General features: G+C 38.5%; 5 protein-coding genes across 5 annotated transcripts; 2 read left to right on the top strand and 3 right to left on the bottom strand.

Annotated features, from left to right (window-relative positions):
* Nucleotides 1-769: 769 nt before the first annotated feature.
* Nucleotides 770-4,267, bottom strand: LOC110761797 (Nuclear pore localization protein NPL4). The gene is made up of 2 exons (XM_088246024.1): nucleotides 2,961-4,267; nucleotides 770-1,345 (listed from the first exon to the last, which is right to left on the bottom strand). Exons 1-2 carry the CDS (start codon nucleotides 3,942-3,944, stop codon nucleotides 1,091-1,093), a joined length of 1,239 nt encoding a protein of 412 aa, XP_088102150.1. The 5' UTR covers nucleotides 3,945-4,267; the 3' UTR covers nucleotides 770-1,090.
* A 483-nt stretch (nucleotides 4,268-4,750) lies between these two features.
* LOC110761799 (peroxidase 3-like) lies at nucleotides 4,751-6,512 on the bottom strand. Its single transcript, XM_021964363.2, has 4 exons — nucleotides 6,267-6,512; nucleotides 5,922-6,113; nucleotides 5,653-5,818; nucleotides 4,751-5,384 (listed from the first exon to the last, which is right to left on the bottom strand). The coding sequence occupies exons 1-4, from the start codon at nucleotides 6,510-6,512 to the stop codon at nucleotides 4,975-4,977; spliced, it is 1,014 nt and encodes a 337-aa protein (XP_021820055.2). The 3' UTR covers nucleotides 4,751-4,974.
* Nucleotides 6,513-10,381: 3,869 nt separating this feature from the next.
* On the top strand, nucleotides 10,382-12,847 carry LOC110761798 (rho GTPase-activating protein 2-like). The gene is made up of 4 exons (XM_021964362.2): nucleotides 10,382-10,889; nucleotides 11,217-11,337; nucleotides 11,457-11,807; nucleotides 11,891-12,847. The coding sequence occupies exons 1-4, from the start codon at nucleotides 10,567-10,569 to the stop codon at nucleotides 12,383-12,385; spliced, it is 1,290 nt and encodes a 429-aa protein (XP_021820054.1). The 5' UTR covers nucleotides 10,382-10,566; the 3' UTR covers nucleotides 12,386-12,847.
* Nucleotides 12,848-13,371: 524 nt separating this feature from the next.
* Nucleotides 13,372-14,209, bottom strand: LOC110761800 (myelin transcription factor-like protein). The gene has a single exon (XM_021964364.2). The coding sequence runs from the start codon at nucleotides 14,092-14,094 to the stop codon at nucleotides 13,594-13,596; it is 501 nt and encodes a 166-aa protein (XP_021820056.1). The 5' UTR covers nucleotides 14,095-14,209; the 3' UTR covers nucleotides 13,372-13,593.
* Nucleotides 14,210-18,184: 3,975 nt separating this feature from the next.
* Nucleotides 18,185-20,732, top strand: LOC110761801 (rho GTPase-activating protein 2-like). Its single transcript, XM_021964365.2, has 4 exons — nucleotides 18,185-18,639; nucleotides 19,008-19,128; nucleotides 19,228-19,578; nucleotides 19,680-20,732. Exons 1-4 carry the CDS (start codon nucleotides 18,320-18,322, stop codon nucleotides 20,313-20,315), a joined length of 1,428 nt encoding a protein of 475 aa, XP_021820057.1. The 5' UTR covers nucleotides 18,185-18,319; the 3' UTR covers nucleotides 20,316-20,732.
* The last annotated feature ends 1,354 nt before the right edge of the window (nucleotides 20,733-22,086 follow it).

Raw genomic sequence — 22,086 nt, forward strand, 5'->3', positions numbered from 1 at the left:
AGTCCTAATTAAACAAAAACTCTAATATTCAAATTGTGATGTGAGAGCTTACTGAAAGGATTCTTTGGTTGTTCAGACCAAAAAAAAAAAAGAAAAAAGGATTCTTTAGTTTTTTTTTTTGGGACAGACGGGCTTCTTCAAATTGGGAGCGTAAGCCGTTTGGTATTATATTATTATAATATTTATTATAACAACCAAGTAATTGAAGCAAAATAATGAATCTTCAAACTGCTGTTATCTAGGTTGCACCAAAACCGAAGAGTTTGATTTTTATCAAACAACTTCATTGAAACACGCATTTCATTAAACATGAACGAAGAATGACGTCATTTGTAAAAATTTAAAAAAGGGTTGTCTTCTTCATTCGTGAACCAGAGCCTCCATAAGCAACACGACTTTGCAACTCCTCCGCAACACAGCGCATGCCTCAATCGTGTAACTTGCCAAACGAATGGTGTCTTGATGCGATTTCAGGAGGCCTCAAATCAACGCACTCGATGAGGTGTGCCTTGATAGCACCTTTTAAAACGCTAGAGAGAAAAGGGGCAAATCTAGCACCTCCATGATTTTTTCCGGCGACGGAAGGTGCAACAGCACCTCCTTGCGCCTCTATAGGTCTGCCACTGCCCAAGTCTCCTTTCCCATGAACCAAACGGGACCTTAATTTAAACACAAAGACGTTAAGACCATCGGAAGACCATTTGCAATTTGCATTTTGCAGTGAAATTTAAGCATAAGACTAATAAGAGAACTTCGCGTCCATGCATCATGATTTGCAAGATGAATTCATAAATTTAAAATTATAATACATCGACAAAGACACAAGCCTCGTTCTGGCAAGCATAAATATCCAGACCATCTGATGCAATAATATGCTTGAGTTTTTTAGTACACAAAGTGCCTGAGAAATGACATGTTCAAACTTAAACTACTCAGGCGGCAAAGCAAACTTTTTGCGTGATGCATGGCACAAGAAACCAACAGGGATTGTTGCATAGGAGGAGCTAATCACAATAAAGGATCATTGCTTGGCCACGCTCATCTGAGATCTTAGAATGTAACGGTTTCCAAAAGGGCACGCAAAGCAGCATCAAGAAGCATTGGCCATCGACTCGATTAATAACTGGTAGCCTTCTGGTATGGGTGAATCTGTATGGACACACTCTGCCAAAGCAGGAATATCTGCAGCAACGTCTAAAAACCTGGCCAACAAGAGCATCAAATGAAAATCTGAAATTCGCTTCACAAATGGAAGACTCTTAGCGCGATCCAGATGATTTTTCAGAGCCTTCAACGTCACTGGGGTGTTACGGTTCTCAATAGGAAAAGATGATGAAAGTGGGCCCTGCATTGGGATACAAATTCGTGTGAGAACAACAGTTGATTCTTCTTTGCAATAAGAAACCCAAGCAGACGAAGTTGCATAAATAGTTTAATATAATGCAGAACACAGTAACTAGGTAAACTTATGCAGCAAAGTGATTGTACAAGACATATATATGTATGTATACATTGAACCATAAGGAAAAACATATAATTTGTAAATCATTCCCAACGCATATCTCACTGATTACTGGATGATCAAGTTAGATGTTGTCTCCCAACAGTAAATGTCACATGCAGCAAGCGTTCCCGGATAATGAGTATTTTCCATGCATCCCTACACTCCCGTCATTTTGATACCTTCAACCTAGTCAACCCATAATACTTGTGGGACTAGCAATCACAGCCCTCACTTAAAGGTATTTCCATAACTTCGCACCAAATAAAAATTGGATATCAGACAATACATCATGCTAACGAACCCTAGTTGAGTGAATCTTGTAAGGTCGCTATTAGAGCCCTTTCCAAGATCAACCACTCATAGAGTAAACCCTAGTGAATCTTAGCAATTAAGAAATGAACTTTTCCTTTCAAAGATCAACCACTTCAAGTGGATTTAACCCCTCTGAGCTCTAAGATGTTCAATATTGCTCTACCAATTAAAACAAATCTTATAACTCCTGTGACAAGCTAGAAAGCCACAAAACCCCAGGGCTTTGCAGGGAATCCAAAACCAAATCAAACTACTGAAATAATCAATTGGAGCCAACAAAAGGCAAATGTTGATATTCAAATAAATAAATAAATAAATAACCAAAAAGTACAACTTTAAACTACTCAACTTGCAAACATTCAAATTACCCACATTATCAATTAACAGTACACACCCTCAACTGGCTTAGCTTCAGTGTCAACAGTATCTGGAATTTGAAAAATAAGCATGGTGGTCTAATTCTTGGTAATTAATGGTTCAGAACTAAAGCTAATCTAAAACCATCAGCTATTGAAATAAAAATAGATCCATTGTAGGTATAACCATATATACCTCAGAACCTTAAGAGCACAACAGTAACTAGGAAAGGGAATCGCCACCCCCACACACACACACACAACAGCACCAAAATTTTCTCACACATCCAGTCTTAAACATCTATTGAACAGCAGGCAATTCAAAACCAGATAAAGCTGTTGATATAACCTGAATAAACGAGGAATCAGGCTATGCAACAGCCTTCATTACAACATGATTTTAACCATGATTACCATGTCTCTTTATTGCCTACAGCACTAGACTGCTCAGATTGTGACAAGTGTCACAATCTCAGAGAGTTGGTTAAGTTGAAGATTAGTTAGATATATTGTTAAGAGAGAATATAAATAGTCATCTGTACTCTCTGTAAAGATGCATCTGAGCTTTTGATCAATAAGATTGATTCTTCTTCGTTCATATTCTTTCATGCTTAACATTTCTAAACAGTTCACAACAATAGGGTGTTCTACAAATCGAACGGGAACGTGATTGTTAGGGGCAAAAAGTAACATTGATCAGCAAGATAAAACAACAATCTAAATAAATAGTGCAATTCAATTCGTTCAAGTAAAACAAGAGAAAATAAAAATGGTGAACTTAAGCGTACCTGGTGATCGAAGATCTTTACCACCACCAAGAAAAAATCATTGTCCACTTCCCTAGTATCCTTCACCCCAACAACAACATCCTTCTTCATCTTGGACAACTTTGGATCATGACCCTCTTCAATCTCAGTCTCGAACCACCCTTCTTTAAACAATCTAATACACATATCACTCATCTGAAAAGCCTCAAAATGCACATCAGCACCGCCATCCTCATTCACCTCCAATTTAACCATGGCAGTCACCCACTCCTTCAAGCCACTCTCCGCGTGAAACTCTGAGGCCTGAAGAACCTCCCTATTCGACAAAGTAAAGTCTTTTTTGTCCTGGCTCACCGTCTGGGTGAATATAAAACCGACCCGTCTCATTCCCAACCCCATCGCAATAGCCTCCACCGACTTTTCCTCATCTGGGTCTCTGAAAAACACCAAATTCGCCTCAGTCCCCCGTTGGGGAGGCTCGTATATGAAATCCACCTCCACCTTTCCCTCCTCCGACACCGTACCGTACATGAATCCACCGCGCTTCACCGCGAAAGCGAGCGTGTCGTTGACGTAATGCTGGAAGGCATTGGCGCAATCGCGATCGAAGGAGACGAGCTCGCAGTGCGGGTTTTCTTGGCGGGTGACTTTCATCTGCTTGGCGATGAGGTCGTCCATGGTCATCTTGCGACCGAAAGAGCCTGCCGGGTGGAAGGTGGGGCCGGCGACGGTGCGCTCGCCGTCGTAGGCGAGGTAGACGATGGAGCCATGGGAGAGATTGAGGGCCGAGAGAGGAGTGTTGGGATTTGCCATGTCGGTGAATCGGGAGATGTCGTCATGGGTCTTGGCCAAGAGGAGGTTTTGGTTGGTGGAGATGGTCTGGTTCTGGAAAGGGATTCGAAGCTGGGTTTGGATTAGGGCTTTGAGTTGGGAGACAGTGGTGTGTTGTGGGTTATCTACAGTGACTCGTTCCAGACCGTCTCTGCTGCGAACTCTGAGCATCATCTTTGGGATTTCGCGAATTACTGTTGATTTTGGCTGACAGTGAGAGAGAGGTGATATAATAATATTCAATATTTGAAGAAAAGGTTTGGCTTTGGGGTTTTATTAATAGGGATTGAGAAGTCGGTGCTTGGAAGGGAATTGATATTGAAGAATGATTCCTGAAGAGTGTGGATTTGAGAAAGAAAGGAAGAAAAGAAAAGTTGGGGAATTTACAAAAACTTGGGGAAGGGGAAAGAGGAAAAGAATAATAGTAATGACGGAAACTGGAGGGGGAAGAGTTGATGTGGAGTGGGAGACTGTTGTGTTGCGAGAATCGGAGAAGGAAAACTACTGGTAATGTGTAAGAGTATCAATTTAGTATTTGAGTTATTTGGGCTTTTTTCTTTTTTGGGTCGGTATAGGATTGGGCTTATCCAATTTATTTGGGCTTTTTTCTTATTTTTGGATTTGGCGTTTATGCACCATCAGAAGCTTAAACCCCCAAACGTTTTGATAGTGCATTTGGTGGAGTCATTCTGTAGTGAGGGCTTTATATACGGCCCTTAAGTGAGGTCTTATTTTTTAATCGTTGAATTAAATTAGTTAACTATTGGACTAAATTAGTTAGCCTGATCTAACAATTAAGAGATAGGATCTCACATAAATGCCATTTATAGGGCCCTAACTATAGAATTCTTGCATCTTGGTGTCCCTTGGCAATGTTAGTGTTTAATCCGGTCCATAAGTTCTTGTAAGAAATTTTTTTTTTTTTTTATAGATAAAAGTTCTTATAAGATTAATATTGGTGATATAATAAAAGTATGGCAAACGTAAGTTAGACCAATTGACCAAGATATACTGACCTCTCCCTTGCACCCGAGTTCCATTACAAGTTGACAACAATATTACAGAACAGAGGCTATAGATAGAGCCACATTGCTAATTTACTAGAGACGCACAAATACTGAAGGATATATTGAAGCAAGCCCACAAGCTAGCTAGCTAGCTAGGCTATGCTTTATTCATGGCAAACACCCAATAATTGGATTGATTAATTGGAATTCACAGCCCAACATTTACTCCTAATCTCACCGGACGTGCCAGTGAGGACCTCAATGGCTCCCATCCTCACCATTGATTGAGCAAACTCTGTGAAGAACTTATCATTGTCACCCAATTCCTGTACGATATTGGCGGCACCCTTGTTTGTTAAAAGGGCTGCATCAGATTGGAAGAGTCCCTTTTGCTGCTTGAGGGTGGCATAGTAGCCAGTGTCAAATTTTAAAGAGCTCCCAGGGTCCATTTCCACAGTGGTGGTAGTGTCGTTGAGGCTCGGGCATTTAGTCTTGAGGAATGCAGCATAGGTTGCATTTAGAGAAGGGTCTTGGTCACCCTTTCCAGTGAAGTTGTAGAGTCTGTTACTAAAGGTGGGGCAGTGCCCTACTCCAATTGTGTGTGAACCTACACATATAATAATAATAATAATAATACTTATACATTGTATATAAGATTAAGATTGGCAATTTATGTTTGCTTTTAATTATTAATTTGCTAATCAACTATAGTGTATGCAGGTACGGATCAGGTCAATTGGCTAAGGCAATGTGCATGTCTTCTTGGACCTAGGTTCGATCTCACTTCCCATACATTAGTTAGAGTACTTTAGAATATCATTTTGGCAAAATAATAAAAAATAATTAATTATCATCGTCTCTGGGGTACACTATACCTGATAAAACCACAAGGTCATGTACTGTAAGATTCTTGCTGGCAAAGCTCTGTTTGAGTTGGGTGAAATTGGAGACAGGTGGTGGAATGTTGATCAAGGCCTCTCTAGTTCGTGAAATTGTGCCGTCTCTTCTACCCGTGAGCACTTTCCACAACGATCTTTTGAACTATATATATCAAAAGTTATACAACACATGAGCGCAATGCTGCAGCATATATATATATATGAATTGTAATTTGTAGGCTTTGCTTTGCTTAAGAATGTCTTACTTGGAATGAAACAGAGTCTCTGGCAGCCAAAGCCAAGATGTCAGCACAAGATACAATTCCTGGACACTTGTTCTCTAGGTTTTCTTTGATATCATCAATAACATTAAAACCTGCCAAAGATAAGTTTGGAGCTGCGTCCTTCTCTGCCGTGTTGTTTGCTGTCGAATTCAACAAAACCGATCCATCACAACCCTGCAAATATTTCACATGCATTCTTCAACAAGGTTAGACGAATACATATATCATAAGCAATATGAACATGAACAATATATAAGCATTGAAATGTTGCATGTCATGAAACCATGCATATATATATATATATATATAGCTTCAGTTGAGGCTTACCCTGACGAAACAGTCATGGAAATGCATTCTCAAGAGCTTCGCTGGCAAGTTGGGGTTACTGGAGACATGGTTCCAGGTGACATTTCTGACAATCTCCTCTGCTGAAGGACACGTGTTCTTGTAGAAATTCTTCCTCAGCTGGCCTCCTTGGCAGGCCCCTAGAATGCCAGAAACTACACAGGCCACTAACAGAATATTGACATTCATTTTAACTTGTTTCTCGTAGCTCTCCAATCTACAATGCATTGTACGAAACCAAATTCTTCCTTTTATAGGAGGAGAGTCTGTATGTATTTGATGTCGTCCCAAGTGGGGAAACAAAACGCATCTTCTTATTTTATGGGTGTCGTCAATAATTGATATTCCTTTAGTTAGGTAGCTGAATTATTATAAGATTATAATACTACGTACTGTGTTTAGTTTAGTTTAGTTAATTAGCTGCATTTTGCCAGAAGAAATAGATCAACTCTCTCTCATAACCAAAAAAATAAAACACAGAGGCTAAGTCATTGTCTTGCATGTGCATGAAGTAAGTATTGTTAGCCCCCACTTTGCTAATGCAGATTTGATGCCGTGAAAGTGGTCTAGATAAACTTAACAACATTGTGTTTGTATTTTTTTGTATTAAAATTTCGTGTCGGTGTCCCTAATATGATGGGATGGGACATCACAGGACGAACGTGGTTTAGCAGAAACACAGGGTTAAGTGTTGACTTTTTCTTTTTTCCTCGTTGACTTGCTTAGAGATTAAAAAAAAAAAGATTGTTGACATTGTGGACATAAAACACGATTAGTTGTTGTAAACGTGTCCCACTGCTGATTAGCCAAAACATGATTAATGAATAGCCGTCCGTCTCCATAATTGGATGATACATTATACCATTATAAGAAAATTTTGTCTCATAAGTTTTTTTATACGAATTTATCTCATAAGTTGATGAACTAAAGTTTGCTAAATTAGCTAACGCTATGATTAGAGATTATTCATTAATTTTTAAATCAGTCTGAGCTCTTTGGTCAAACACAGTGATCCATATAAAATGTTTATGATAACTTTGAGTTGGATTCAAATTTAATCAATAGAACCCAGCAGCCAGGAAACCAGTTATAGGGCAAGGACAAATTAACAACAAAAAGTCATTCATTAATTTGTTTCATAAGTAAGGTTCTTTATAAGTATTTCATTAACAACAGATGGCAAGGGTCAATGGTCATTGGCTGTCACTAACCATGGCAGTCTGCCACACCATGGTCAATTGGCAATGGCATGGTTACAATCTCAGGACTGTCATGTTAAATTTCTTTTTAGAGTTAAATTTCTTTTTAGAGATGTGTTATAAAACTTTTTGCTGAGAAATTCGAATTCGAGTGTAACGGGGGAATATGATATTCTAACTAGTTAGCATGATATGCATGTGTAATAGAAGTATCTTTTTGTTAAGCTAGGAGCTAAGTGAGTTTTTAGGAACTTTAGGGCCCGTTCGGTAATATGTTAAGGGTTGTTTTCATTTTCAAAGAACAAAAATGAGGCAAAAACACATTCGGTGGCCCAAAAACATAAAACACTGAGAATGTTTTCATAAAATGAAAACAAGTGTACGGGTCTTTTTCTTCCAGCAGCCAGACGAATAGGCTTGAGCTGCTGTAAAGGATGAGCGGAGGAGGTTGCCCCTGTTTCTGAGTTCAAAGACCAGGCTCCAAGAGAGTTTTGAAAGGAGTAGTGACAACCTTAGAAAACACCTTGGATTCTTTCACCAATCAACCAAATAAACGTGACAAATTAGCAATGGAATGGCTTGGCATGAGGAGCTTGTGGCATGGGAGCTAAGCTTTCACAAGTTTAGCAATTTGAGAGAGAGAAAAGCATGAGTTTAGCATAAACAGAGAGAAGGCTGTGAATTCCTATGAGGAACAGGGGTTCTAAGGAAAGGGAAGTGATTCTAAGAAGGTTGGCTAAGGGGGGAGAGAGATGAGGAGGAACAATGGGTGGTTTAAGTAAATTTCAGGTTGCTTGACAAAGCTTGGTCAAGCTCTGAAACTGGGTTTGCAGGTGAGAGAGGAAGCTTGCTCTCTGAAGAATGGGTTGGTTTTCTGGGTAGCTAAGGCCCTCTTTTATAGCCACAAAGAACCCTAATTTTATCTAACCTCATCCTCCCTTTTTCGTTGCTTCTTCCCACTTGATCTTATTTGATGCAATTTTCCTATCCAAGGCACATGGGTAAGGAGCCCTTTGTGGTTCCAAGGTTTTGACGCAGCTGGACCTCCCCCATAAGGGTGAGGCGCCACCTGCTTTCCTTGTGGGTTTTCAAGATAGAGCTTGCAGATGGAAAGAGAGATGGAGGGAGTTCTTTGCCCGATGGGTATTCCTATGAATCTCCGTTGGTTTTTGCAGTGGCTTGCTATTTGACTTGGTTCTAAGACTTTTGACAATGCTAGATATTTTATAAGGTACTGGGCTGGTCTTGTATGTACAGTGTTGGGTCTTTAGCTTGTTTCTTCTATCGTTTGGCAGGTTTTCGTCAAGCTGCTGGAAGCAGTTTGCCTGTTGCGTTTTTAATAAAGTATTTTGGGCATTCTAATTAACACAGGGTTTTCTAAGCATACCATTGTATTCTTCCTAAGGCTTTGGGTCATATTCTCTCATCTCTCATGCTAACCCATGTGTTTGGGCTCAAGAAATGGGCTTGAGTTTTGGGGCTCCCAAGCAGCCAAAAACTTCCATTTCTTGGCTCATCAATGGGCCCCATGAAAGCTCGTTACCATCCATACCACAACCCACTCAAGCAAGCCCCGGGCATTTGCGTGGCTTGGGCCCACTTAAGCTTGTAGCGTGGCTATGTGTGAAATAATGATTTCCTGCTTGGCATGGCATGTCGCTTGGCGTGCTAGAATTTTGTCGTCTTTGAAAAAAGACATAATGCTTTACAAAATAATTAGCATGAGCTTGTAGAGCCAATGCCTTTTATAGGCTCATTTTAATTCTTAGCATGATAAATTGCATATTTATTTGGCATGACACGTGATCATGGCTCGTGCAAGTGTGCATGAAGAATTTTGCATGCTCCGAATTGGGTTTCTTCTTAATAAGGTGTCGCACTGGGCCGGGAATTTATTTGGGCCCAACCCTTGATTTTTTGGGCCTCAACAACAAGTTCATGTGTACTTGTAGAAAACAGAAAAAAGTTATCATAAACATTTTTTGAAGATGTTTTCTAATGAAGACACGTTTTCATTGTTTTTGTTTTTTGAAGATGTTTTCTAATTAATCTATTAGACGCATTTTCATTTCCTGAAAATGCAAATTCATTTTCTTGTTTTCACTCTCTAAAAATATTCTAAAAAAACATTATCAAAAAACATTACTGAACGGAACTTTATTTTTTAGATTTTCAAGTGAAATTTGATAAATTCTAAAAGGGAAACAAAAGAAAAGGAAAAACACAAAAAACAAGAACTTGTATGCAGAAGATATAGTCTGCAGGCATTTTCTATATTAACATGTACAAGGGCTCCAAAAACAGTGAACATAGAATCCAATGAAACGAAAGTACCACCACCACTGATTGAGCTCTCAAATCAAATGACAAATGTTCAAAACCAGGATCTTCTTGGGTCCCGACTCCCCAGTCTTGTAGACAAAATGACAAATATTTTTTGGAAAAAGAGAGAATAATATAATATAATTGGGAAAAAAGAAACAAAATTTTAACCCATTTTCTTCACGAGACTGGCAATGGCATAAAAAGACCCTCACTGTTGGACACATGAAAGTTGTCCTTATTGGCGGGCCCGTCCCTGTTTCTCAACGGTCCGATCTTCAAATTCAAATCCCTTGTTTGTTTCCGCTTCTTTCTTTCAGCGAGAAAAGGAAAAGAATTGTTTTGTTTTCCAAGGATTTCTTGGGAAATGACATTATGGACCCATCTCATTAATAACAATGCTTCCTTAGGATGTAAATAAATGATGTAAACCACTGGAGTTAATTAAATTCATAATTAAGATTTGACTAACCAATCCAAAAGCAGGAAACGAAAGCGATATAGTGGCACTATTGTTATTACTAACCAGTTGGAGGTCAAATTACTAAAGTCTGGAGATAAAGGGAAATTTGAAACGAGTGGCCGTTTGAACTTTGGAAACAAGTTGGAACTTCAAAAACCTCACATACTCACACTGAGATTTACCTCTCTCTGTTCACTCCAACACTCAAAGAGAGAGTGAAAGCTTCAGCATTTCAGACAGTCAAAATAGTAAGCTACAACAACAGAGCAGAACAGAGCAGAGAGAGAAAGAGAGAGAGATGACAGGGCTTGTAATGGTGACAAGGGGAGGTGGGTGCGGTGGTGGTAATGGGAAAGGAACTAAAGGAACTAACAAGAGCTCAGAGGAAGAGCAAAACCAGATTTCTCTGGCAGCCCTTCTCTTAGCTGCTGTAAGGAAATCCATGGTGGCCTGCCGTGTTGAACGAGGTGAAGAAGTCATCTCTACCGTCCACAACATGGAGATCGGGTGGCCCACAAATGTCCAACACGTTACCCATGTCACCTTTGATCGCTTCAATGGGTTTCTGGGTCTTCCTGTTGAGTTCGAGGTTGAGGTCCCTGGTCGAGTTCCCAGTGCTAGGTAACCAAAGCTCTTGTTTTTATTTTCTGGGCACTCTTAGATTTATGAAATTTGATTTGGGTTGAGCTTAGAATGCTTGAATGGTGGTTCTTTAGGCTGCTTTAAAATTTTTGACGGTTAAAGTAAGTTGCTTGATGAGTGTGGATTTATGAGGGTGACCTGCATTTTGAGCTGATTTAGCTCTTAAGCTTCTGATTTGGGGTTTTAGCATACAATTCTGTATTAGGCAAATCCCTATTGCCTACTTGTTTGGTTGCTGAGAAATTGTAGTTACAAGTGAATCGTTAAAAAGGCATAGTCTAACTTGTAAATCATCTAATTTTATAGTGCAAGTGTGTTTGGCGTCTCAGCGGAGTCAATGCAGCTGTCTTTTGATTCAAAAGGGAACAGTGTCCCTATCATTCTCTTGCTACTGCAGGAGCGATTATACTCACAAGAAGGACTGAAGGTACAAAGTTTTGTGAGACAACAATACCATCTTTTGTGTGCATTTGTGAATTTCTCTTCTCAGTTTACTTATTTTTTTCCTTATCAGTCTTCTTACTAGCCCCTTTGGATGTTTTGCAGGCAGAAGGAATATTCCGTATCAACCCAGAGAACAGCCATGAGGAGCTTGTGAGAAGCCAATTGAATAGGGGGATTGTACCTGATGACATTGATGTCCATTGTCTGGCAGGCCTAATTAAAGCCTGGTTTCGAGAACTTCCTTCCGGAGTGCTAGATGGACTATCCCCTGAACAAGTTCTTCAATGTAACACAGAAGAGGAATCTGTTGAGCTTGTGAAGCAGTTAAAACCAACTGAGACCGCGTTACTCAATTGGGCTATAAATCTGATGGCTGATGTTGTTGAGGAAGAAGAATTCAACAAAATGAATGCAAGAAATATCGCTATGGTTTTTGCTCCAAACATGACTCAGGTAATCTTTTTTGCCTGGTATTGATTGGTAAATGATTAAAATTGATGGGCTAATTAATCCCTTTGTAATTCTTTCCCTACCAGATGTCTGATCCTCTGACGGCTTTGATGCATGCGGTTCAAGTAATGAATTTGCTTAAGACCCTGATTATGAGAACACTAAGAGAACGGGAAGAGAATGATGAAACTGGTGGATATTCACCAATGTCATCTTGTTCATCTGATCATCAAACAGATGAAGACTTTGATAGTCAGCAGGAAATGGATACCAGATCTGAATTGAGGGGACCGGCATCGGACTGTGATGAAAATGGCCACTCCAGCTGCAGCAGTGAAGATGAAGATGAAGATGAAGTCCGGTCGCTAAGCGAGATAGAAGCATGCTTCTTAAGACACTTAGGTGAGAATAAAGCTGTCACAAATAGCTTGGATCAATCAACAGGCGAGTTGCATGGGGAGTCTCTAAGTCCTCAAAGTTGCCTGAGTACAAGTGATGGGGAAGAGTCTGGGAAACGTATAAAGAGCTCTTCATCAGTATCATGTTCAAACATGAATGAAATGGAGATGGTGGACAGATAAGTGGAGCCTGTTTCACCCATCCATTTGTTTGCATCAACTGGACCTGTCTGATGGGCATTTCTTCTCTGGAGATAGATTTAGTTTGCTTTCCAGTCATGTTTCTTCTGTATATTAATTATATGATGTTTGTGAGTTGATTTAGTTGAACCAAGCTTGGGCATGCTTGGTTGTGGTTGATTGTGACTTGTGAGCAAGTCAGGGTTCAGCTTTGGGCTGAACTTATGCTTGATTTGTAATAGAATAGGACCTCTAACTTTGACATTCCATTTCAGATGATTTGTAGTCATAAGTCTAGTCCTCACTTATGCTTGCTTATGATAATTCTTCTTGGTGCAATCATAGAAAGCCTGAGATTCTGCTTGTTATATATCACTCGAATTCGAAGAAATTTAGTGAAGCGACCTGTTTTGTATTCTAATCCTTACCTATTTATGAAAATTTAACATATTGTGTTGCAGAGGAGATTCCTATAGAGTATAAGAATATGTTAGCTTTTCTTATGAACGAGTTTTGTTGATCAACTGCTGTATCTACCACTAGACCTTAAACCATACTTTCCTGTCAAGAAAGTGGAACTCAATCTCATCAAGAACCACTGCTTTTAGCTGCATGTTTCTTTTTGAAACCACTTTATTGGTCTAGTCACTCTAAAGACATACATACATACACCCCATAGAGAGATATCCATCAGAATCCAAAGCGCATTGCCAACAGTGTCACATAGTGCAGCACTAATGCCTATTCTTCTGTGTTCAATTTTCCAAGTTTAAATTGTATGTCTGTGTTAATATATATCCACATATATTTTGAGTGGGACAATTTCCTGGTTATAAACCAAGAGCTATTTGTGCTGATATAATTAACAACTGCCATCTCTCTTCTAATTTATCATATCCCTAACAATAATACCAGAAAAAAAGTTGGGTAATATTCCAGAACCTATAATTCTAAGTCTAATGCCAATCTAATACAACTGGAAAGAAATATATGAAAAATGATGAGAACACTGATATGATCATATCTGAATCTGTTATATACAATTTCTATATATCACTTAAAATACAGAACTGTTTAACACAAACCCCTTCTAATTTCCCAACCTGCCTATTTTTTTTAATACAGGCTTAATTTTTCCCCCACCTCTTGAAGAAAAAGAGAAACAACCTGAAAATTGATGACTCAGAAAAAAAAGATGGAGCCAGCCAGTCTTATGATGCCAAGCAAGTTTCCCAGAATAGCCTGCTCTTCTCCACCTCATTCAACAACTCATACTCTTTGGTTGAGTCAACAGAGACAGTTGATTTCAGCTGGCGCCCCATTAATGGCAATGGCATCCCAATATTATTATGTTCACCACCACCCCATCTTTGATGATAAACTGATGAACATTCTTCTTCTTCATCTTCTTCTTCCTCGTCCTCGTCATCATCATCGCCATGACGATATGCTTGATCAACAGAATCACCCTGATCATCAACATCATGTAGCTCATCATCATCAGCATTAGGAATATCAGTTGAATCATAGCTACATGATTGAGCATCATCTTCAGCCATGGCTAAACTGGGATCAGGGTAATACTGATCAGCCTCAGAATCACCACTGGCTTCAAAGAGCAAGAAAGAAGACACATCCATAGCCTTAGGCATAGCATTCTTCTGCTTCTGCACGTCCATGTTTGCCTCCAAAGGAAACCATGAATGAATCATTTCAAACACACAAAAATAAAATTCTCTTTTTAAGGCTGCAAAAAATAGGCAGTCCTAAATAAAGAGGAATAGTAAGAGACGTCGCAGGCAGGCTGTCTTGTTTGACACTTATAAAAGTCGTGGGGGCCTCCTCCTATACTATATATCTTCCCAGGTCAGGTCGGTCTCCTCTCAAAATAATATTACTAAAATATCTGGATTGATCAAAATCATGGACATGATAGAAAAATTATGGAAAAGGGAACTTGTTGAAATGGACACGTATTTATAATGAAACATGTGGCTGGCTCGCTGGCTTCTAGAAGGAAGGCAATACAACTAATAAGCTAGCCTTGTTATGCTATAAACGGCGGATCGATCAAATCAACCTAATCTTCTAGAAGGAAAAAACGCATAATGGTTTTACATGGATGGGCAAAACTTGAAGGGCAGTTCATAATCTACCCCATCCCATCCCATGTGCTGCCACGTGTCTGGCACATGGCTTTGCCTAATCTCAACTTGATTACTTGATTTACTTACTTTGCTCCATGCCTGCCCCCTCCATGAGAATTTGTTGGCGCATGTTTATCTTGCATTTGCTTTTACTGTTTGTGCGGGCTACTGAAGCTTCCTTTTCACCTTTCTGCTAAAATATTTGTTATTATTAGTTCACACACCAATCTCTCTCTCTCTCTCTCTCTAAAAACAAAATACAAGTAATAAGTCTCTTAAAAATATGGAATGAATGAATGAAATTGTTAGTCAAAAGTATACGTGTTACTAGACAGAGACTTGTCTAGCTAACAGTTTTGAGTTGACAAAATATTCAAAACGATCAAAAGAAGTAGACTTGATATAAGTAAAAAATATTGTGTCATTTAATGAAAAACTGGTTTAATAAAACTATGTACTAGATAACGTACGTAATGTTTACTCAAAGTGTTTATTTATTTATTTTTATTTATGCAGATTTCAGAAAAGAGTTTTAGTTTAAACTCTTCTAGTTAATTTGGATTTGGATATGATGTATATACAAGAAAAGTGGAAAAGTGGAAAAGTAAGGAGATTGTGGCCGGCGTGGAAGTTCAAGGAAAGTCGACCAAGAAAAAAGTGTTTAGCCTCATAATTAGTAGTGATGACCAACACAACACTTCCAACATAACAAAATTGTCGATCAAGATACGGAAATAAATGTATGTTTAGCCACTAATTCTTGGAAGAAAAAGAAAGAAAGAAAGAAATAAAGAAAAAGAGTTGTTCAAACTTGTTCAAGAAAAGTACACACCCCTTTTTTTCTCAATTTCCTTCTTGCAAGAAAAGATTGTTCATATGCTGTACATTCCAATAAAATATATTAATATACATATACAGAAATTCTTCTATGTGGACATCCGAACGTTATTATTATGCAAATGTCATGTATTTTGTACTACACTTCTTTACTTTCCTGCATTTTTATAATGAAATTCGCACGATAATAATATGCAGACATCCAAATAAGAGAATAACTATATATATATATATATATCGAAATTAATTAACTTGCCTATTTGACTGGGAATTAATTAGTATATATAATTGTTGGCCTCGACATCCACATGCACTCAAATTAAGGGTCAATTCAACTAGTGCTTGCTTGCTTGGTCTTATGTGTTGTGCTGTATATATATTAGAAATCTGGTTTGTTTGTTAGTGTTGTTTGTATATATATATATATATATATATGTAATCGTGTGGTGTGGGGCATCAAAATGTTCCTTGAAGATTGCAGGCAGACTTGCAGTGCAGATGGGGAGGGACTAGGGAGGGCACCAAATGTTTGAAAAAGTCCACTGGATGGAGCTGAGCTGTCCTTACTGTACTTGGTCATAGCCTCATATATATTTGAAACGTGAATTTTACGGCGTGGCCTCTTCACAGCTTTCAACACACAAGAATATAGATGGAGAGGGAGACAATACTCAATCAAAAATGAGGAATTTGCTGGGTGGGTGGCATACATTTTAATTTGTCATTTTCTTTCTTTTCTGGTCCAAAACTTGCTCAAAGCTTGACTTTTGTGTGGCTGGCAGTGGCAGCACACCCTTAAATTAATTATCATATTAATCGCAATTGAAAAAACCCAACTGGTCAGTATCATACAAAATTAATACAACTTGATATATATAAATAGATTATTATAAATAAACCTAATCCTAGACATGTATTTATAAAAAAACCCACACACTATTTAAACATAGAAACACACCCAAAATCAACCCCAAAATCAACAATTGTATATTTTTTGGGTGTGTTTATAAATGGGTTTTGAGTGTGTGTAATGATGGGTTTTTGGTGTGTTTATAAAGTGTTTTGGGTGTTGGGTTTTTTTATAATTTCAGCCCCCATTTTGGGTGTTTTAGTGAAACTCCCATATATAAATTTGGAGTTCTAATTCATTCATTGCAAGTGATTATGAACAGGTCAATAATTATTTTTATGAAAACAACATATGACTCTGCGATCCACTCCTATATATATATATATATATATATATATATATATATATATGAACAAATTGATTTTGTCATTCATTTTTCTTTATGGGACAAGTATTTCTGAGTGACTATTTAGTACATTTATTGTTGACTTTTGACTGCCCACCAAGTTGGAGTTGGAGTTTCTTATATATATATATATATATGATTTTAGGCAATTAATGTCTCAAATGCTTGAGAGTTCATATTTCTCATTGTGCATGGTCAAAAATAAAAAAATAAATAAATAAATATATATATATATATATAATAATAATAATAATAATTGTACATTGTAAACCTGCCAATAGAGTAGTCATACGTATCATCATGTACGGTTTGCATACATTATACATAAATACAAAATTACAATACAATACAATACAGCAGGTGTGTTACATTCAGGGGCGGAGCCACATGTAGGCCTCCCATGGCCATGGCCCCCCCAAACTCCCTGAAAACCCCATTATTTCTTAAGCATCAACTACAATATTAGTTAAAATATAACTCAATATAATCTTGCATTTATAGTACTGCCCCCCTACCGATTAGCTTCTAGCTCCGCCACTGGTTACATTACACATGTAATAAAATGAGTTCATTGTTGTTGAGAAAAAGAAAGAATACTGGCTTTGTCTCTGTGTCCTGTAATTAAGTACAAAAGGACTTTTCCAGAAAGAAAGAAAAAAAGTAGGACAGGATGAAATGAATGGCAATTGACTGACCCAAAAAAAATGTATATATAAACAAAAGAAGGGATTAAAAAGAAAATAATGAGTTGGTACTAACGGGATCTAAAGTTTTGAAATTCGAATAATTCTCAGCTCAGGGCGGTGGGGCCCATTTAGTCGGAACAATGTCGAATCGAATGTAACAAAGATTCAATCTGGTTCGCTCCTCTTCATAGTAATAGTAACTTGGATTGGAACCATTCAATTTCAAACGTCGAACAAGAAATATTAAAACAAGAGTTTTCATGTGTATGTGTCCAAAACAGGACAAGCTTATTTACAATGGCATTGGTGGATGTGGATCTAAAACGTGCAAAATGACAAATATTTTGGAAAAGAAAGAAAATGATGATATGCCTAATGCAATATCACAGACATTTGATCCAATTTATTTCCTTCGATTATCTCAAAGTTTTGTGCTTTATTCGAGTTGAGGAACCAAATACAATCATCATCTTCAACGGTCATATCCCACGAATTCAAATTGTTTTGTTTTTTTTTTTTCACCTAAGAAAGAAGGAAAAAAGGAAAGAAGGAAAGAAGAAGAATTTGCTTTGGCTCCAAATTCCAATGAGCATTATGAATTCCACCTGATTTTCTGATGGCTGATGGCTGATGGAAGGTCATTTCATAATTTCACTTTACTAATAATTTTCTTTTGTTTGGTTGCTTAAAATACAATAATAGACCCTGTTTTGATCCAATTACAGTAAGGTTTTAATTGATTTCCGTATATATATATAAGACACAAGACCGGGGGCTTTTTTAGCCACTCGTAGAATGGCACCTTTGTTATTACCATCAACTAGGAGGTCAGATTACCCAAGATGGTGGATAAAGTAAAATTTGAAACGGGTGGCCGTTTGAGCTTCAAACAAAACCTCACACATTTAAACCCCTCCCATGCTGAGATTTGAACCCTCTCTCTCTCTCTCTCTTCACTGCCAACACTCACTCATTCTAGAGAAGAGATAGACTAGAAAGACAGAGGTAAAGATGACAGGGCTTGTAATGGTGACAAGGGGAGGTGGGTGTGGTGGGAATGTGAAAGGAGCCAAGGCAACAAAGAGCTCAGAGCTGGAAGAGCAGAACCAGCTCTCTCTGGTAGCCTTTCTCTTGGCTGCTATAAGGAAATCCATGGTGGCCTGCCATGTTGAGCGAGGTGAAGAACTGATCTCCGCCGTCCATCACTTGGACATCGGGTGGCCCACAAATGTCAAGCACATTACTCATGTCACCTTCGACCGCTTCAATGGCTTTCTGGGTCTTCCAGTTGAGTTCGAGGTTGAGATCCCTGGTCGAGTTCCCAGTGCTAGGTAACCAAAGCTCTTGTTTTTGCTTTCTGGGCACTCTTTGATTTGTCAAATTTGACTTGGGTTTTGCTTAGAATAATGCTTGGAAATGGAAAAACTGTTCTGAATTAGGCTGTTTTTAAATCTTTGAGTGTTGCTTTCTGAGACTCAACTGCATTTGAGCTGATTTAGCTCTTTAACTTTAAGCTCCTGATGTGGGATTTTGAAGTTGGGGAAACACACAGTTCTTTACTTGGGGCAATTGCTTGTCCCTACATTTTTGGTTGCTGAGATAGTGCCTTATAATGGAGATGTTCTAATTGAGCTAACAAAGGAAGGTAGAAGTTTATTTTTACATGTAGTCTAACTTGTAACTCATCTACTTTTCACAGTGCAAGTGTGTTTGGCGTCTCAGTAGAGTCAATGCAGATGTCTTTTGATTCAAAAGGGAACAGTGTCCCTACCATTCTCTTGCTAATGCAGGAGCGGTTATACTCACAAGGAGGATTGAAGGTACAAGTTTTTGTTTATATATAAAATATATACCATCTTTTTGGGGTTTTTCTTCTTTCTGTATCAGTCTTCTTACTAGTCCTTTTGGAATTTTTGCAGGCAGAAGGAATATTCCGTATAAACCCGGAGAACAGCCAAGAGGAGATCGTGAGAAACCAATTGAACAGGGGTATGGTGCCAGATGACATTGATGTCCACTGTTTGTCAGGTCTAATTAAGGCCTGGTTTCGAGAGCTTCCTTCGGGAGTGCTGGATGGACTATCACCTCAACAAGTACTTCAATGCGAAACAGAAGAGGATTGCGTTGAGCTTGTGAAGCAGCTAAAGCCAACTGAGGCTGCATTACTCAATTGGGCTATTGATCTGATGGCTGATGTTGTTGAAGAGGAAGAATTCAACAAAATGAATCCGAGAAATATCGCTATGGTGTTCGCTCCAAACATGACTCAGGTAAATCTAAAACAGGAGAAAAGAGGTCATTCTTTTGCCTAATATAGCTAAATAGTAAAGATTGACGGATTATTTCGTTTTGCAACTCTTTTCCATACCAGATGTCTGATCCTCTGACGGCCTTGATGCATGCTGTTCAAGTAATGAATTTGCTTAAGACCCTGATTATTAAAACACTAAGAGAACGTGAAGAGGCTGATACTGGTTCGTATTCGCCCATGTCATCTCGTTCATCAGATCATCAAACAGACGAAGACTTTGATAGCCAGCAAGAGATGGAGATGGAAAGTAGCTCTGAGTTGAGTGGACCAACATCAGATTATGATGAGAATCCCCATAGCAGCCACAGAAGCGAAGACCGAGATGAAGTCCGGTCACTAAGTGAGATAGAAGAATGCTTCTTGAGACAACTGGATGAGATTAAAACTGCCACAAGTAGTTTGGAAATATTGGATGAACCAACAGGTCAGTTAGATGGGGATTGCCCGAGTCCTCAAAGCTGCTCCTGCTTCAACGGGGAGTCTGGCACATCATTTTCTGATAGCAAGAATGGGAATTCTGGTTTTAGTACAAGTGGCGGGGAAGAAGACTCGGGAAAATGTATTGTAGCTGTGGAACAGGACATGGATACAGAGATCCCTGTATCAATAGCCTGTGCTAACATGGATGAAATGGAGATGGTGGACAAATTTGTGGAGCCTGTGCAAACATCGATTGCATCTAGCGGATCTGTTTGACCAACATTTCATCTTCTGGGTGATTCGAACATTGCTTTCTCAGCGGATTTTGGTTTTCTGTCAACGGTCTTGTTTACTTCTGTAAATGGTATGATGGTTTGTGAGAGGATTTAGTTGAACCAAGCAAGCTTGGGAATGCAATGCTTGCTTTGTAGTTGTTTGTGACGTGTGATTAGTCAGGTTCAGCTTTGGGCTGAACTTATGTTTGGTTTGTAATAGGATAGGATCTCTAACCTCAACATTCCCACTAGAATGTGCTTTAGTCAGAAGTTTAGTCTCACTACCATGTTAGTGGTGATCTGTGTGTAACTCTGTTAGTTTATCTTAGGGAGCTTGATTCAGCCAGTCTGAAATTGTGTGTAACACTGTTAGTATGTTGTCCCCGACATGAAATTTGGATAAGCACATATTTGTTAAGGTAAGCTAGCTATCTGTGCATTCTTTCTTCATTCGTTTAACAGCATTCAGAAACTGTCAACCCTACAAGATCCCCGTGGGATACCAATATTCCGAGGATCAAAACGAAAACTTAACAGCCACATTACAAGGAAAATCAGAGAACTAGGTTGAGTATAATTATGCCCTAAATCAGCTAATGAAGGTCCATACTCATCAAAGAGGATTTTAAGAAAGCTCAGGCTGACAAGCGGGAGCCTTGAGCCAATTTGGTTTGGGATCAAACTAGCGCCCAAAATAAATATGTAGAGATAATATCATATCCGACTTCATTAATTCCAAGTCCCCACTACATAGAATGAATCTTAAAGATGCACACTTAAGAAGAATTACGTGATAAACCTCACTCCCACAGGGTAAAAAGGTCAAGTCAATTACAACAAAACGAAACAAAGGAACATGAAAATATATTAACTTGTGCTTACAAGAGGACTGGAAAGTGAAACATTGGGACGAACCAAGAAGCACCCATGACTGATATCTGAGACTTCATTGTTGGGCCTCAGAGATTCATCGATCATTAAGCCAAAAAGGCTGGAAGGATGCCGCATCGAGCTGAAGCATCACGAAGCTTTGCTCGCTGCACAGATCAAACTACAGATAAAGAACATTCAGAAATTGGTCCTACCGCAGTCTAACCAACAACCAGCGCTCCATAAACAAATTATCTATTTAATAGACCTCCATGCATGTCATTTCAAAATTTCAATAAAAGATCCAAAAGAAGGGGGCAGAATATTACCAAATGTAGCAGAAGAGAAACAGTGCTCAACATCCAAGCATGATGACACATCGGAAAATTTATGAGCCTACTAGTGTTCAAAACTAGACGTGGATACCTGATTACAGCGGAAGAATCCAGTTGGATAAAATAGACTAGATTAGATTTGAACATAAAACATACCCAAAATGATCATGAAATAATTATGGCCGACTGCTTTATACGCATACCAATGTCATAATGATGATAATATGCACGAATAACTACCAGCATCATATAAATACTTTTTTAATAAACTAGATTATATCTGAACATAAAGCATACCCGATGATGATCATGAAATATGTCGTAATTATTAAAATCCACGTAATATCAAAAATAAAAATTACATTCATATGACAAACAACAATGTCAATCCAGATTCTTCAACTTAGGTCATCCTGAACCCTACTCATTACTCAATCCAAGTGGTCTAAGTTTCTGCATTTCTCATTTTTTTTTCGAAGTCTTCAGGTTAATATGCTCCATTACAAGTTATTTTAACTAGGTCAACTCACAGAATGCTCTCCATGATGGCCACAAAATCTCATCCAT

Source organism: Prunus avium, chromosome 8 (genome assembly GCF_965620075.1).
Source record: "Prunus avium chromosome 8, drPruAviu1.hap1.1, whole genome shotgun sequence".
Lineage (NCBI taxonomy): Eukaryota > Viridiplantae > Streptophyta > Magnoliopsida > Rosales > Rosaceae > Prunus > Prunus avium.

Coding starts and splice junctions, on each gene's coding strand:
- LOC110761797 (XM_088246024.1), bottom strand. CDS start 3,944: ATGATGCTCAGAGTTCGCAGCAGAGACGGTCTGGAACGAGTCACTGTA. Junction 1,346..2,960: donor TAAAGATCTTCGATCACCAG/GTACGCTTAAGT, acceptor ATCCCAATGCAG/GGCCCACTTTCATCATCTTT.
- LOC110761799 (XM_021964363.2), bottom strand. CDS start 6,512: ATGCATTGTAGATTGGAGAGCTACGAGAAACAAGTTAAAATGAATGTC. Junction 6,114..6,266: donor TCCATGACTGTTTCGTCAGG/GTAAGCCTCAAC, acceptor AAATATTTGCAG/GGTTGTGATGGATCGGTTTT. Junction 5,819..5,921: donor GAGACTCTGTTTCATTCCAA/GTAAGACATTCT, acceptor TGATATATATAG/TTCAAAAGATCGTTGTGGAA.
- LOC110761798 (XM_021964362.2), top strand. CDS start 10,567: ATGACAGGGCTTGTAATGGTGACAAGGGGAGGTGGGTGCGGTGGTGGT. Junction 11,338..11,456: donor ACTCACAAGAAGGACTGAAG/GTACAAAGTTTT, acceptor GATGTTTTGCAG/GCAGAAGGAATATTCCGTAT. Junction 11,808..11,890: donor TTGCTCCAAACATGACTCAG/GTAATCTTTTTT, acceptor TTTCCCTACCAG/ATGTCTGATCCTCTGACGGC.
- LOC110761800 (XM_021964364.2), bottom strand. CDS start 14,094: ATGATTCATTCATGGTTTCCTTTGGAGGCAAACATGGACGTGCAGAAG.
- LOC110761801 (XM_021964365.2), top strand. CDS start 18,320: ATGACAGGGCTTGTAATGGTGACAAGGGGAGGTGGGTGTGGTGGGAAT. Junction 18,640..19,007: donor GGTCGAGTTCCCAGTGCTAG/GTAACCAAAGCT, acceptor TACTTTTCACAG/TGCAAGTGTGTTTGGCGTCT. Junction 19,129..19,227: donor ACTCACAAGGAGGATTGAAG/GTACAAGTTTTT, acceptor GAATTTTTGCAG/GCAGAAGGAATATTCCGTAT.